At 33.4% G+C, this 18,092-nt stretch overlaps 1 protein-coding gene across 6 annotated transcripts in view; it reads right to left on the bottom strand.

Annotated features, from left to right (window-relative positions):
• IL1RAPL2 (interleukin 1 receptor accessory protein like 2) overlaps positions 1-18,092 on the bottom strand; it is a 1,139,149-nt gene that overhangs the window by 46,655 nt on the left and 1,074,402 nt on the right. For all 6 annotated transcript variants that reach the window (XM_036226644.1, XM_036226645.1, XM_036226646.1 and 3 more), the window contains one exon: positions 7,756-7,885. In XM_036226644.1, the coding sequence (XP_036082537.1) occupies positions 7,756-7,885 (130 nt within the window). The remainder of the gene's footprint in view (positions 1-7,755; positions 7,886-18,092) is intronic.

The raw sequence follows: 18,092 nt of genomic DNA, 5'->3' as shown, positions 1-18,092 counted from the left end.
GGCTCAGCAATTAAGAATTCCTAGTAATATATGAAAATAGCAAAGCAGCTATGCAGTGTCACTAGTAAGAAAGCAGTAGTCACTCAAAGGAAGTAGGGTCATTATGGCTTTTTACAAATGTTGTATAACCTTGGGAGAAACAGTGTTTTTTTGCTAACTTTATAGCTGGCTTTACATGTCTGTCCTCCCAGTAAGGGATACTTATTCTCAGTCCAAAATAATTTCCATTTTTTCAGTCCCAGGCAGATTTTGATTCTTTACATCACATGTATGGAGTATAATAAAACTTTCTCAGAAATTGATGATCATTGCTAGTTGTAGTTTGATGAATTTAATCTAGCTGCTCTGCAACTCTGAACTAACTGCACAAGAACAGCTCTTCCTCTGTCTCTAAACCTTAATTTTTTTTAAATACGTAAAATAATCTGATACTATTTTTCCCAGATGGTTATCATGAAAACCTCAATGCAATTTAGGATGCAAAAATATCTTTGCTATCTACTGTGTAGTATAAAAACATGAAAAGGAATTATTATTATTAACTTATTATAAGTTCCAGTCTAGAGCAGCTTATATAAGGGACCACATTTGAGACTGGTCATCTAGAGTCTGTTCAATAAATAAAAAGAGATAACCAATATGTCTTAGGTAGGTTTTAAATAGTTTATGCATAGGTCAAGGTTAAGATCCCAATGTGGAAGTGGAACTGTGAGTAGTAGAGTCACCACTTCTCCAAAAATCATCCTTCAGATACATGGCAATTAACACTGTCTCTAGGTTAAACTATTCTGCTTACAAAGTTTACTTTTCAGTGAGGCCTTCCTATGACCTACAAATCCACATTCACAAATAGGTATGATAAGGCTTGAAACTTATTTAAATCAAAGGCAAAGTGATTGATCAGCTTTTCTTTTTCCGGTGGAAGAAGTTGAGAGTAGGAGAAAAGAAGACACGTGTGTGTGTGTGTGTGTGTGTGTGTGTGTTCGTGAGCGCGCACGTGTGCGCACGTGCGGTTAATTTGGGGAATGCCAAAGCAGGTGGTTGCTTTAAAGAACTAAAAAAAGTGTGGTGGGAAGTTGTCAAAACAGAGCCCATTATTTTTCCTCAGGCTACCTGAGACTTCAATAGTTTCTTCTATGCTTTGGGAACAAACTAACATATTTATAGCTTCATATATATATATTTTTTAATTGAGAAGTTATTAAAAAGTTATTTTGGGTTCTTTAAGATTGACTAATCTTATTTCAAAAATAAAATTTTTTCATACCTGTATCATAGTCCCTTCTTTTTTAAGAGCATCTCATTCATTCAAGGAGAGGATGTCAAGGTAAAGGGATGGAAACCGAAGGGCACGAAGTGATGGAAACAGGAATTAAGAAACCAGAATAAAAAACAAAGCCCATATTCAACTTGTAGCTTTTCATTAATTGAAAATAAATGAAATTATTTGCATTTTAAGAAGTTTGTCTGATAAAACTTTAAGATAAATTTAATATTTTTCAGGTCAAGAATTATAAAATATTTGGTAAGTTGTTTTATGATATTGCTCAAGGGAAAAAAAAACATTGGATGTTGATGAGGAGATTTGAAAAGTGAGATTTATAATCTGAAAGTTACTCTCCATTTGGGCAAAGCAATTGCATTGAAATTTATGTAGTTTCCTTCCATAATCAGATGAAATTCATAACCCTGCAGGCAAGCTTAAAGATTATTATTTCTTGTTTAATAGAACTGGTTAAATTTCTCTAACATTTTTTATCAGCACTGTGGAATACTCACTAGCAAATTATATATTTTTAATTCTCAACCTTCTGGTAAGATTAATTAAGAGGAAGTTCTGTAAAGGTGTGGTACTGGGTTGGCTTTTCTAGAATGCTTATAATCAAAGGCTATCACTTTCATGAATTCTTTTATCCCATTTTGCAAGCCGTTGCCATTAAGTTTTAACAGAGGGTCAGAAATTAGGAAGTTCTCCCCTAGTGATGGTTTCTGCTGGGTCTCTTCCAAATAATTATTTGACTTCTCTGAATTGACATGGTAGATCTTATAGAGAAAGTTTGCTGTAATGACTTTAAAATTACAGATAAATAACCAAACTTGCACAATCACAGCTTAGGCTACTGTACACACAACATTCCCTTTATATCCCTACAGATGACATCTTCTAGGGTCAGAGGAAACACTGTGATGAAATTGTATGGGACAGGCTAGCAGCTATAAGTAGGTACTACATTTGAGTTCAGATTTCCTTAGGGCTCAGTCTCTTAGCAACATCAGAGACTTAAGAGGGCTACAACAATTCTGCCTGAAAGGAAATAAAGGAGAATTTGCCAAGAGTAGAGTCTGAAGGCTTTGGCAATAAGACTCAAGTTGGGAGATGGCAAGGAACCAAGGTGGTTAAAGCAATGTAGAGAGCAAACAAATGAGAATTCCCAACCCCTAGTCAGGATTTGATCAAATATGCCAGTCAAGCTTCAGGTGAACTGCTGAATACAGAGGTTGTACTTACTGTAGTCCAAGTGGCATCATTTTATCAAGCTTTTGGTAAATATTCAAACTTTTTCCCTACGTAGATTTTTTTCAAAGAACTCTTCCTCTGCGGCAATATCAAGAGTTAAAAAGTTGTGACACGTACTTCTAGGATCAAGCTTCTTCCCAGAAAACAGAGAACCTAGGCAGTGTGTCGAGTCCTTCTGCCAGATCTAATGCCTCTGTGGCAGTTTCTCCAAAAGCCAACTATTTGAGAACTATTTAGATCACTACTTCTTAGATTTACTGGGCAGTGCACTTCTGACATGGGTGAACAAAACAAGAGTTATGATTCAATTAAAATATGAAGCAAATACAATACCCTGAGGAAAAGCCATGCATTCAGAAGGAAATTTTGTTTCCAGAAATGTTTTTGAGAGAAATACTCCACATAACATCTTCAGCATTCTGCCATCAGAAATGTTTTATTTGAAGAAAATGTGTGGGCTATGAAAGAATGCAGATCTTCTCTTGGTTGAACTAATGGTATGATTAGCATTTTTTTCCAGTAAGACTACAGGATTTGTTCTAATCTGTGAAGCTGTGTAAAAATCATGTAATTTCAAGAACATTGACTTTTGAGGCTAGACGACAAAATCTAGTAATTACTTCTGTGTTAGCATAAATGGCCATAGCCTGAAGAAATTCTCTCACCCACATGAGCTACCAAATTTACCACAGAACACACAATTAATATTACAAAAACGTCCAACTGTGTGTTTTATCTTTTCCAGGAATTCTTGCCTCTTAGTTTGCACTTTTCTGAAGGTGTCTATAATTAACTAGCTGGGTTTCGTGAATTTTTCAAGGCAAATTTCATGTTACTTTCCTCTTCTGCAAATATAGGTATGTACCTTCTTTTATTGGTAGGGCAAAGAAAGAAGATGCAACAAAATCAAATAAACAATGACATTTTGTAGCACTTACTATCTGGTTGACTCATGTGGCCCCTAATATATTAGCTTGAACTAGAGTGAACTGTTTCACATACATATGTTTTGTCACATATTAATCATTTTCTGCTACAGAGTAGCAGCACTGCCTAACTTATGTTTTCTAAATGGTATAGCACTTTGGAACACAGTTTGTCAAATATTCATGAAGTTAAATAATCCCCGAGAAGAAAAAGGACGGTGAGTAAAAACTAAAGGAATCTTAATAAAGTATGGATTTTAGTTAGTAATAATACATACATTTTGTTTCATTAATTGTAAGAATTGTACTATAGTAACTTTAGATATTAACAACATGGAAGGTTGGGTATGAGGTATGTAGGACACTATACTATCTGCTATGAACTGAATGTTTGTCCCTCCTCCAATCCATATGTTGAAATTCTAACTCCTAATGTGATGGCATTAGAGAGTGGGGCTTCGGGTGATTAGGTCATGAGAGTGGAGCATAATGAATGGAATTAGTGCCCTTATAAAAGAGATTCCAAAAAGCTCTCTCTGTCTTCTTCTGCCATGTGAGGACATGTGAGGGCACAGTGAGAAGATAGCCATCTACGAGCCAAGATGTGGGCCCTTATCAGACACTGAATCTGCTGGTGCTTTGATCTTAGACTTCCCAATCTCTAGAACATGAGAAATAAATGTGTTGTTTAACCCATTAGGGTTATCGAATTTTTGTTATAGCAGCCCGAGTCAACTAAGACACTATCTTCACAGTTTTTCAGTAAGCCTGAAATTATTCTAAATAATAAAATTTGTATTTAAAAAAGATTTTAAAAAAGTTAAATGTATACCTGTTATATAATTCAGCCTCTCCATGTATAGCTTGTTACTCCAGAAAAAAGGAAACATACAAAGATGCATACATAAATGTTCATAGCAATTTATCTGTGTAAACTAAATTTAATTTTAGACTTTAATTAAAAAATAATAAGCACTTATTTGAGAAAAAGGAGCTGCATTCCAGGAGACATAGATTCAGGTAGCAACTTAAATTGTGTCCCATCAAGACAAAGAGAAGGCCGTCTTTCATAGTGAAAGCTCCTGCCCAGGTTCCCAATTAGGTTCTTTTTATGTAAATTAGGTGTCCAAATTTTGCAGTTCTGATTGGATGGGACAGGTTTCAGTCCATTAGTTGAAAGACGAAACCAGGATTTCCCTTGTAAAAATTGACTCAGACAGCAGAAACAAAGCAGGACATACTGTGGGAAGCTACAAGTTCAGTTTTAGGTTCTTCCTAGGATATAGAGTATGTGAAAAGTCCCTATCAGTAAATGTCCACTAGGTTTATTATTTATAAAATTTGAACCATTGGTTGACCATCAGGAGTATATCTTAGCAGATAAATTCCTTCTTAGGGTTTACATCAAGCTAATATTTTTATTGCAGGGTCCACATCTGTAATAGCCCCCAAACTGGAAACAGTACAAATGTACATCGACAAATGAATAAATAATCAACTTGTCTATATTCATGTAATAGAATACTACTCAGCAATAAAAAAGGATGAACGACTGTGTGAGTGTGTGTGTGTGTGTATACGCAAGATAGACGAATCTTAAAATAATTGCGTTAATTGAAACAATGCAGACAAAAGAGTATATCTTAAATGATTCCATTTACATAAACTTTTATAAAATACAAATTGATTTATAGTGATAGCAATATCAGTGGTGTTGTGAAAGGGGAAGTAGGGCAAGATTATAAAGAAGCACTAGGAAACTTGTGGGTGACTGATATATTCATTCACTTGATTATGGCAATGATTTCATAGGTGTATACATAAATCAATCAGCCCTTACAGACTGCACACTTTAAATTGTGTGTTGTTTATTGTATGTCAATTATATCTCAACAAAGCTGTTTATTTTGACAAATTGTCAGTCATTTACAGGAAAAAGGAGATAATTATCTTAGGCTCATATAACTACAACCCTTGATCATGAAACAGCTCCGAGGTTTTTTGCAGTAGAAATTTTGCTGTTATGTAACATTGTATCTACCACTTGCCTTTTGGGTAGCAGTTTCTATCTCTGAAAAATGAAAATGACCTTTAAAGTATTTTACAGGAAGATACATTGAGAATAATTCTAAAATAATTTAAAAGAAATTCAGTTGCATTAATTTCATAAACTCTAACATAAAATTGGCTAATAAATTGCTACTAATTAAGAAACTTAAAGTTTAAATGGGAATTAATAGCTAAGAACTATTTGTAAAGAGTATATTGATTATTTTTTTGAACATCTGTTCTGTGCCAGGCAATGGATCAGAAGTTTTTTAAAATACCTTTATTGAGATATAATTTACATACCATAAAATTAATCCATTGAAAATGTATAATTATCTGATTTTACTATATTTACAGATACATGCAACCATCACCACAGTTGATTTTGTAAGATTTTCATCACTGCAAAAAGAAGCTCCAGACTGCTAAATGGGTATAGGGTTTCTTTCTGGGGTGATGAAAATTTCCTGGAACTAGATAGTAGTGGTGGTTGCACGACATTGAGAATGTACTAAATATCACTGAATTGTGCACTTTTTAAGTAGTGCATCTTATGCTATATTGTATCCACCACACCACACACACACACACACACACACACACACACACACACACACACAACTTTAGTTATCTACTGCTGTCTCTTATTTTTCAAGCCCTAAGAAACCACTGATATACCTTCTGTCTTTATAGATTTGCCTATTCTGGACATTTCATATGAATGTTATCACAGAATATGTGATCTTTTGTTACTGGCTTCTTTAACTGAGAATGTTTTCAATGTTCATTCACGTTGTAGTTTGTACCAGTACTTTATTTATTCTTTTATGGCTGAATAATATCCCATTGTATAAATATGCCACATTTTATTTATCCACTCCTCAGCTGATGGACATTTAAGTTATTTCCATCTCTTATCTATTTTAAATAATGCTTCTTTGAACATCTGTGTACAAGTTTTTGTATGGTTGTATGTTTTGATTTAATTGGGTAATATATCTAGGAGGAAAATTCCTAATAACTCTATGTTTAACTATTTGAGTAACTGCCAGACTTTAATCCAAACTGGCTGCACCATTTTGCTCTCCCACCCTTAGTGTATGAGGGTTTCAATTTCTCTACATCCTTGCCAACACTTTTTATAATCTGACTCATTGATGATAGCTATCCTGGTGAGTATGAAGTGTTATCACAGGGTTTTGATTTACATTTCCCTAATGACTAATGATGTCAGGCACCATTTCATGTAACATTTTTTTCTAAAAACATGCTCACATAGTCAATATTTTGTATAGGCTTTTAGAAGTTCATGAACTCTCAGTGTTGTGAACTCCTAGAGTAGAGTTATTGGGTGGACACATGAAGGGAAACTGTCATTGTAGTTATTATAAATTACATTTAATAATAGTAAATAATTTAAAGTATGCTTGTTTCTTTTACACTGCTATATGTTCAATAAAAAGTGAAATAATATATTTTGAAATATTGGATTGGTTTCCACAACATGACTCTTAATGAGAATAGAGGGGGAAGGGTTCCAATTCTTATTGGAATGAGAAATGTACATTATATGTCACCATCTCTTATATCAAAGGGCAACCCCACACCCTGTGTGAGATAGGAAAAATTACTTATCCCTTATTTGTACAAATGACATCATACTTAATAGGATTAGAAAACCAATAAAATAGATGTCTATATACCTCTATATAGGGAGGTATTTGTGTAACGGGAGAGTGAAAAGAGGTCCAGGGAAATGCTAACCTGAAAGAGCATTCATTTTCAGCATGAACAGTGAGTATTAGAAAAATAAACAGTATTCAAAAAGATTCAACTGCTATTTTGGTGAGTACTGCCACTGTAGCTTTACACCTATGACATATGAATGTTGTCTGTTCCTAGAGAGTACATGAGCATTTGCCCCGTGATCTGAGGAGTCTCCTACAAAGTCTGAATCTTTGCTGTGATTGGATGGTGTAACAGTGACCTAAACTTTGGAGACTCAAAAGTATTTGAGTAGACAGCTTTGAGGGTGTCATTACATTCTATTCATATACTTAGAACCTGAGAAAACCTACTTATATTGGAGGATTACACATTTTCATTTCTTGAGATAGCCAACCCCACTCTCTCCACCAGATTAGCTTTTAGAAAATGAAATTATTTGGAGTTGCAACTAAAATTCTTGGCAGAAGCTCTTAGGATGTTCTATTGCTTTACTGCAAAGACAGCAAATAAAAATAAGCAATTCAAGATCTGTACCTTATTTCACCTTCTCTAATGTGGCCTGCCAGTTCTTCAATAAACTTCTCCCCTTTCATCCAGTAGATCATTGGTCCAGACTCTCCACTGAATCCAAAGAATGCTTTGCAAGGGATATTCAGAGGCTTCCCTGAGAATTACAGAGAGAAAGAAATGAGTAAATAGCTCCTGGTTATCACTGGGTTACAGAAAAGAACCATTTAAAATACAGAAGAAAATTCAGAGGTGACTCATTTTCGACTCATCTTCCAATCATCTTATCACTGTACATGAGAAAAAACTTAAATGTTAAAAGGGCTCCTGGGAAATTTTAAAATTCAAGATTTACCAAAAATGAGAATGTAATTGCTTATTTTTACTGCCTCCCTCTTAGGAACTAGTATAAAAGAATTAATAAAAAGCATATCCTTTTATTTTTCTTTGTTGAGAGTATTTACTACTGCTTATTTGGAATTGCCTTTGAAGCGAACATTAATCAAAAGTGTAAGTTAATTTTTTATTGGTGAGAAAACATATGATAGACTATCCACTATTATTAAGATTGCAAGGGGAAAAGTGGTTATTCTGATGATCATTTAGTCTGAAAAAAATTGGATAATACAAATGAAAGGCAAATCTTTTAATTACAAAAAACATCTATAAAATTTACATGCAATGAAAATTCAGTCTAACCATATTTTCTATACCATTTGTGTTGCCCACAGTACTTAAATAATTGTAGGCAATACCTAAGCACTTTTTATTATTCTTAACTGTAATTTATTATCAAATATATAAGCAATTATTTTTGTGGCATTGATTTTTTTTCCTTGCAAAGTAGATCAGTAAAAGAAAAATCAGTAAGAGCACAATTTTGACATCTCTGACATAAGAATTCCCCAATTCATAAATTGTAATACAGCATATCATTTTCTGTATAACAAAATTTTTGTCCCGATTGGAGCACTAGATAGAATAATTTCAAAAACAACTTTCCCTTGTAGAGTACATGGTAGATGTATTCTCATAATTGCTCTGAGCTGCAGACATTTTTTAAAATTCTATTCTTAAATTGATTAAAAACTTCCATGTTCTAAGACTCATTACATTCTGTTTCCTCACTTTAACCAGCACATGGCTTTCTTTGAGGACTATTTTCACACAGAAACAATTTTAATGGAAGTTAGGGTCTACAAAATACAAAGTGGAAAAAAAAGAATTATCTTAACTCAAAAAAAAAAAAACCACAAAGTGGAAAACCTCACAGACGTATGGATGCTGGTGATAGGCTGAACTTAACCATAACAAGTGACTTGTTGTCAAATATCGATCATATTATAGTAAAAATTTATATCTCAGAAAAATGACATGTTATGGGCTTTGGAGATCATTTAAATATTGTCAAAACCTTTGATGTCAACAGTCTGGTTTATATATTTAATGCAAATCTGAAACAAGGTTATTCATTGTTGCTTTGAACATATGCTCTGTGATATAAGCTTGGATAAAACTGAAAGGCAGCCTTGTATAGTGGAGAGTGCACTGGACTAAGAGGAGACTTGGATCTTAGGTTTAGACCTACCATGAAAAAAAAATAAAACAGTTTATCTGGTCCTGAGCAGATTACCTAAACTTCTGTAAACTGATTTCTCATATATGTAATAACAGGGTTTTTTCTATGCATTCCTACTCATCATTTCCATGATATTGAAGGTATTAAGGAATGTCAGACTACATGGCAGAAAATCCAGAGACTGAAAAACATTATTACAAGGAATCACAGTTGCTAAAACTACCAATATATACATTTATACATATAAATTCTGGTTGTCATTCCTTTGGGCTATGTTGAAAGAATATATCAGATAAAATACCTTTCAGTAATTCCTAGAATGTGGGTGATCAGGCTTGGTTTGATTTTACTGGAGAAAGACAATTACAGCAATGTGCAACAAGAAGCCTCCTCAAGGCAGTCTATTAAAAATGACAACATCTGCTCTGTCCTTGGCGCTGCACAATGGGTACTGACTATTACTGCAATTTCTCCAGGGAATGTTTTTACTCTCCCATCAGACAGGTTCTTGTTAAATAAATACAAGAGATAGATATTTCAGCAGCCTACTTTCTACAAATGCTGAATAAATATCCTGAAGCCTTTTGTCAACAACCAAAGCAGGAAAACTTTCCAACCATCATACACAATACTCTGAGGAGTGTCCCAAAATGATCAGCTCTTGCGCCAGATAGTGACCCTCAATGTGTACCTAGGAGTGGGTACCTACTCTACCAAAAGGTGTGAGAGGGATCTGTGTATTTATTGGGAAAATAACCTGAACTAGAATCTATCCGGGTATTTCTAAAATCTAAGTTATGTGCATGTGAAAACTCCTATCTACAATCTGCATATGTTTGCTGCTGTATTGTTTTGCCTGTAGACATTTTCAAAGTCATTTCTATATTACTTAAAATTCATCCTGCTAGTAGAGATAACCATCTCACATTTGTATCTAAATGGGACAGTAGAGTAGATTAAAGACTATCAGAATAAAAAGAACTTTGTGAGTTTCTCAATGTGCTTTTCACAGGTAATGGCTTTAGACATGACGCCCTTTCAAGTTCAATTTGCATTACCAATATTTTCTCTATCACTTTCTTAAGGTCTAGAAGTTAACAAAACATATGTCCATAGAAAAATTTGTATGTGAATGTTCATAGAAGCTTTATTTTTAATAGTCAAAAACTGGAAACAGCTAAATGTTCATCATCAATATGTGAAAGGGATGGATAATTTCTGCTACATCCGTAAAATGAAACATCAATCGAGTATAAAAAGTAATGAAGTATTGATACATCACAACATAGAGATTGTTTAAATTTCAAAAGTTATGCTAAGTGAAAGAAGTCAAATAAAAGAGTACCTGCTTTATGATTCTATTTATATGAAATTCTCAAATTTAAAATTAATCAAGTTTCTTACTTAAACATACACATGCTATATGATCCAGTCACTTCATGTCAAAACCTATGTCCATAAAATAACTTATACCCAAACATTCATGTCACCTTTATTTGTTTTTTATTGCAGTAAAATTGTTATAACATTATATTAGTTTCAGATGTATAATATCATGATTCGATATTTGTATGTATAGTAAAATGATCACCACAGTAAGTTTAGTTAACCTCTGTCACCATACTTAGTTATAATTTTTTTCTTCTGATGAAGACTTTAAAGGTTTACTCTTAATAACTTTCAAATAAGCGATACAGTATTATTAGCTATAGTCACCATTTTGCAAATTACATCCTCCATGATTTGTTTCTTTTATAACTGGAAGTTTGTACATTTTGAACTCCTTGACCTATTTCACTCACAACTTACGCCAGCTTCCGACAACCACAAATTGGTTCTTTCTCTAATGAACAACTTTTTTAAGATTTCACATATAAGTGAAATCATATGGTACTTGTATTTCTCTGAGTTATTTCACTTAGCATAATGCCTTCAAGGACCATCTATCTTTATCCATCCTATCAATGGAAACTTAGGCCGTTTCCCTATCTTGGCTATTGTAAATAATGCTGCAATGATCATGGAGGTGCATATATCTTTTTGAGTTAGTGTTTTCATTTTCACTGGATAAATACCCAGAAGTAAGATCGCTGGATCATATGGTAGTTTTATTTTTAGTTTTTTGAGGAACCTCCATACTGTTCTCCATAGTGGCTGTGCCAATTTACCTTCTCACCCACAATACACAAGGGTCCTCTTTTCACCATATCCTAACACTTGCTTTTTCCTTCTTTCTTTCTTTCTTTATATATATATATATATATATATATATATATATATATATATATATATATATATATATATAATAGCTAGTCATTCTAACATGTGTGAAGTGATATCTCATTGTGCTTTTGATTTGCATTTCCCTGATACTCAGTTATGTTGAGCATATTTTCATGTACCTAATGGCCATCTAAAATGTCTTTGGAAAAAAAAATGTCTATTTGGATCTCCTGTCCATTTTTTAATTGGATGTTTGTTCTTTTGCTATTGAGTTGCATGCGTTCTTTATACATTTTGGATATTAGCTCCTTATCAGATACATGATTTGCACATATTGTCTCCCATTCAGTAGGTTGTTTTTATCTTTTTTATTATTATTATTTTCATGCTCTTTTTGCTATGCAGAAGACTTACAGTTGGTTGTAGTCCTACTTGTTTATTTTGGCTTTTGTTCCCTTTGTTTTTGAAGTCATATCCAAAAAATCATTGCCAAGACTGATGTCAAATGTCAAAGAGCTTACTGCCTATGTATAATTTACCTTATATGTGTGAGTTTATTATGGGGATCTCTATTTTGTTACATTGATCTATGTGTCTGATTGCATGCCAATACCATACTCTTCTGATTAGTATAGCTTTGTCATACAGTTTGAAATCCAGGAACATAATCCTACTAGCTTTGTTCTTGTTTCTCAAGATTGCTTCAGCTATTTGATGTCTTGTGGTTCCATACACATTTTAGGATTAGTTTTTCTATTTCTGTGAAATATAACATTAGACTTTCAATAGGGATTGCATTGAATCTGTATATTGCTTTGGGTAGTACAGACATTTTAATAACATTCATTCTTCCAATCCATGAGCATGAAATATTTTCCATTTATTTGTGTGTTCTTCAATGTTTTAAATCAATGTCTATATTTATACTTTCCAGTGTACAGGTCTTTTATATCCTTGGTTAAATTTTGTTCTTTTTGATACAATTATAAATGGAATTGCCTTCTCAATTTCTGTTTTTGGTAGTTCATTATTAGTGTATAAACATAATAGATTTTTGTATATTGATTTTGTATACTGAAGCTTCACTAAATTTGTTTATTATATCTGACAAATTTTTGGTGGAGTCTTTAGGCTTTTCTATATATAATATCATGTCATATGCAAATAGAGACAATTTTGCTGCCGCTTTTCCAATTCAGATACATTATTTTTTTTCTTGCCTAATTGCTCTGGCTAGGACTTCCAGTACTATCTTGAATAAATGTGGCAAGATTGGGGATCCTTGTCTTGTTCCTAGTCTCAGGAAAAGCTTTCAGCTTTTTATTATTGAGTATGATATTAGCTATAGATTTGTCATATATGGCCTTAATGATACTGAGATACTTTCCCTCTATGGCCACGTTGTTGAGAAATTTTATCCTAAATGGAAGTTAAATGTTGTCAAATACTTTTTCTCCATCTATCAGGGTGATAATATAATTTTTAGCCTTCATTTTTTTAAATGTGGTTTATCACATTAATTTATGGATGTTGAATCATCCTTACATTCTTTGGATAAATCCCACTTAATCATGGTTAATGAACCTTTTAATGTATTAGTAAATTTGTTTTGCTAATATTTTGTTGAGGATTTTTACATCCATATTAATAAGGGATATTGGCCCATAATTTTCTTTCCTTGTGGTGTCTTTGTTGAATTTTAGTATCAGGGTAATGCTGACCTCATAAAAATAAGTTTGGAAGTGGTCCATTCTCTTCTATTTTTTGGAAGAGTTTGAAAAGGAATTTTGGAAGAGTTTGGAATTAATTCTTTGAATGATTGGTAGAATTCATCAGTGAAGCAGCAATCTGGTCCTGGGCTTTTGTTTGTTGGGAGATATTTGATTACTAATTCAATCTCCTTACTAATAATCAATTTGTTCAGATATTATATTTGTTCATGATTCAGTCTTGGAAAGTTTTAAATTAATACAAATTTGTCCATTTCTTCTAGATTGTCTAATTTGTGGGTGTATAATTGTGCATAGCAGTCTCTTATGATCCTTTGTTTTCCTTTTGTATCAGTTGTAATGTCTACTCTTTCATTTCTGACTTTAATTATTTGATCTCTCTTTCTTATTCGTGAATCTAACACATTGTCAATTCTGTTTTATTTTTCAAAGAACCAGCTTTTAATTTCATTGATCATTTCTATCGTTCTTTATTCTTTATTTCATTTATTTCCACAATGAAACTTGTTATTTCCTTCCTTTTACTCCCTTTGCGCTTTATTTTTTTCTATTTCTAGTTCCTTGAGGTGTAAAGTTAGGTTTACACCTCTTTATTGAGAAATTTCTCATTTCGTTTTTTTTTTTAAGGTAAGAGTTTACCACTATGAACTTCCTTCTTAGAACTACTTTTGCTTCATACCACAAATTTTGGTATGTTTTATTTCTATTTATATTTGGCTCAAGGTATTTTTTAAAAATTTCCTCTTGATTTTTTTTTGGATCCATTTGTTGCTCAGTAACATGTTGTTTAATCTCACCATATGTGTGAATTCTCCAGTTTTCTTCTCAAAATTGACTTATAGTATCATGTGATTATAGTTGGAAAAGATGCCTATTATGATTTTATTCTTATTAAATTTATTAATATTAGTTTTTTGGCCTAGATACCATCTATCCTAGAGAATATTCACTGCGCACTTGAGAAAAGTGCATTCTTCTTTTGGATGGAAAGTTCTATATGTATTCGTTAAGTCCATCTTCTCTAACATGTTGTTTTAAACTGAAGTTCCTTACTGGTTTTCTGTCTAGAAGATCAATCTATTGATGTGAGTGTGGCATTAATATAGGGAATATAGTCAATAATTCAGTAATGGCTATGTCTAAAGCCAGATGGGGGATAGGGTAATCAGGGGAATCACCTCGTACACTATATAAATGTCTAACCAATATACTATATATCTTAAACTAATAATTTAAAAAAATCCCCTACTATTGTTGTATTGTCAATTTCTCCTTTTCAGTTTGGTACTATTTGCTTTATATTTTTAGATGCTCCTATGTTGGGTGTATAAATATTTACAAATATTATATACTCTTGTCAGATTGACCCCTTTATTCAATGTCTTTTTTTAATCTCTCATTAGAGTCTTTGTTTCAAGGTCTGTTTCTCTGCTATCAGTATAGCTACCCTAGTTTTATTTTGTTTTTCATTTGCATGGAATCTCTTTCCATTCCTCTAGGTTCAATCTGTGTATTTTCTTACATCTGAAATGAGTCTCTTGTAAGCAGCATACAAATAGTTTTTTAAAAAATTCATTCAGCCACTCAGTCTTTTGATTGGAAAATTTATTACATTTGCATTTAAAGTAATTATTGGTAGTTTTACACTTATTGCCATATTTTATACCATGTATTCCATAATTAATTTTTGTAATTACAGTTATTATTACAAATTTATCTTAAGTTTCATACTAGCTTTATAAGTGACTAATCCACTATCTTTACTATATATCTACCTTTATCAGTGAGATTTATGCTTTCATAGGTTTTCTTGTTACTAATTAGCACCCTTTCTTTTTAGCTTAAAGTAGTCCCTTTAAAATTTCTTGTAAAGCTGGTTTAATGGTGATGAACTCCTTCAGCTTTTGTTTTTCTGGAAAACTTTCTCCTGCAATTCTGAATAACTTTACTTGATAGAATATTCTTGGTTGGAATTTATTTTCTTTCAGCACTCAATATACCATGCCACTGCCTTTTGGCCTACAAACTTTTTGCTATAATATCTCCTGATTTTCTTCTGGGGGTTCTCTTTTACATAACAAGTTGTTTTTCTCTTGTTGCTTTTAAGATTATCTCTTTGTTTTTAACTTCTAGTTATAACGTGTCTTGGTGTGGTACTTTGGGTTTACCTTATTTGGAAGTCTCTAGGCTTCCTGTATCTGGATTTCTGTCTCTTTCCCCAGGTTAAGGGGTTTTCCACCATTATTTCTTTAAGTATTTTGTCACTTTTTACCTCACTTCTCTTTTTGTGATCCCTATAATATAAATATAGTATGCTTGATGTTTTACCATAAGTCCCTTGAGCTATTATCAAGTTTTTCATTATTTTGTTCTTTTTTGCTTCTCTGATTGGTTGAGTTCCACAACCCTGTATTCAAGTTTACTGATCCTTTCTTCTGCTTCATCTAATCAGCTATTGAAACACTACGATGTATTTTTTTAATTCAATTTTTATATTCTTCAGCTCTATGACTTGTATTTCGTGCTTTCTTATATTTTACACTTTTTTGTTGATGTTCTCACTATGTTCACCCATTCTTCTCCCAAGTTTGGTGAGCATCTTTATGACCATTACTTTGAATTCTTTATCAGGTAAATTATATATCTCTATTTCATTAAGGGTTCCCCCCACCTACAACAAGGTTTTCACTTTTACTTTTGTTTGGAAAATATTATTTTGTTTCTTTATTTTGCTTGACTCTGTGTTGATTTCTATATATGAGATGAAACATCTATCTCATCCAGTTTTAAAAGGGTAGTTTTGTGTAAGAGATGAAACTTATCTTTTAACAATGTTCTACCTCTTGGTTGTCTTGTGAATATTTGTGATTATCCGAGCACCCAATTACATTTTTAATACTTCCCAGTACTTAAGGATGTATCAAGGCCTGCTACTGTCCCAAAGGGAACTATCTCAGACAGCACCTAGATTCAAGCTGATTGAAAGCCAATCCCTCAGGCTATTATATATATTATATATAATATCATATATATTATAGGATATATATGTATATATGTATCTGTGAGACTGCAAGCATATGCTCTACCTGCCACGAGAGTCAGGCGATATGGAGGTGCCCCCTGGGTGAGAGTTGAAGAATTGGGGCTCCAGATAAATATATAAATTTCTCTGGAAAATGTCAGCCACCTGTAGAAATAGGACAAACCTGGTGTCTAGGAGCCTATGATTCCTGAGAACTTCTTTGCGGGACTCTAGAAATGTGCCAAACTTAAAGCCTGCCCTTCAGGGCAAAGCTCTAGGACAAGCAAATAGGTCTCTTTAACAGAAAGACTGAGAATGTGTTTCAGTCTGCTATCTGTATAGTAATCTGGAGATTGTATTCATACCATAACTGTCTCTTTAAGTGTCGCTGTTCCATGGGACCCAGAAACAAAAGCCACTCTGGTATCCAGAGCCATATAATTAAGGGGCATCCCCTAGGTAATGGCTGCAAAAATCAGGGCACCTAACATAAAAATAATGGCATCAGATGGGTATAAAATCTCTCTTCTGGGAGATTCTGGCACACTGAACCATGACACAGGGAGAGTGCAAAAATAGTTCCTGCCAGCATCTGTCCCCAGAAAGTATTTTGGCCTGGCCCTGCCCCTTCAGTTAACACTTTAAAATTAGCAAATTAATCTATTTTACATAAAGCCTGGGCTTTTAAAAAAATGGCTGCTTCTGTGCTGGGCCTGGGATGAGTTAGTTAGTATGGGAGCCCTTTAGGAGCCATTTCTTAGTTTGCTACAGCACTTTGGGTCTTATGGACATAAGCTCCGTTGGTTTTCCAAGCCAGAGGTTTTAAGGGCTTGTCTCTCAGGTGATTTACAAATGTATAAACTTATGAAAAGCCATTGAAAATCACCCTGGATTACCTTGGTGAATTACATGACATGTAAATTACAGTACAATAAAGCTATTAAAAGTAAAAAAGAAAAAATACCTGACCTCAAGAAGTTTATATTTAAGATGTGACAGAAGAAGAGGGGAAGGAAAATACACAAAATAAATTACATTTGATCCTTGAACAACATGAGTTTGAACTGTGCAGGTCAACCTATATGCAGATTTTTTTTTCAATAAATACCGTAAATTTATTTTCTCCTCATTATGAAATAATTTTAATAACATTTTATTTTCTTTAACTCACTTTATTGTAAGACTACAGTAAATCGTGTGTGTGTGTGTGTGTGTGTGTGTGTGTGTTAATTGACTTTACGATACCATTAAGGCTTCTGGTCAACAGTAGGCTGTTAATAACTGAGTTTTAGGTGAGTCAAAAGTTATATGCAGATTATTGACTGTGTGGGGGGTCAGCACCCCTCATTATTATTTAAAGGTCCACTGTAAATATGTTTTATACAGGTTCTAAGAGATGTCATCATTGCATTTTCAAAGGTAAAGCTGTTACCCTAATAACTGAATGGTCTATGCATAAGCCTCTAGCTTGCCCAAAGAGATTATGTTTTGTATTTCAAATCCATGTAATTACTCTGATACAACTTTAAAAGAACCAGAGACTAGAGTACTGGTCAAGGTGGTGGTGTAGGGAAACACTGCTTTCCTCCTCTCATGACCATAAATTACAACTAAAATATAGAACAATAAACCTAGAGAACCATCTGAAGACTAGATGAACAGAAGTCCTATAACTATGGATTTAAGGAAGAAGCCACCTTGAGGCTGATAGGAGGGATGGAGACCTGAAACAGCTGGCTTACACCCATATGTAGCAGTCGAGAATGGGGAGGTATATCCAAGCTGCAGAAGTTCCCCCTGAACAGTGAGG

Source organism: Rousettus aegyptiacus, unplaced genomic scaffold (assembly GCF_014176215.1).
Source record: "Rousettus aegyptiacus isolate mRouAeg1 unplaced genomic scaffold, mRouAeg1.p scaffold_m13_p_9, whole genome shotgun sequence".
Lineage (NCBI taxonomy): Eukaryota > Metazoa > Chordata > Mammalia > Chiroptera > Pteropodidae > Rousettus > Rousettus aegyptiacus.
Note: the sequence above shows the minus strand (reverse complement) of the source record. Positions and strands in the feature narration are given on the sequence as shown.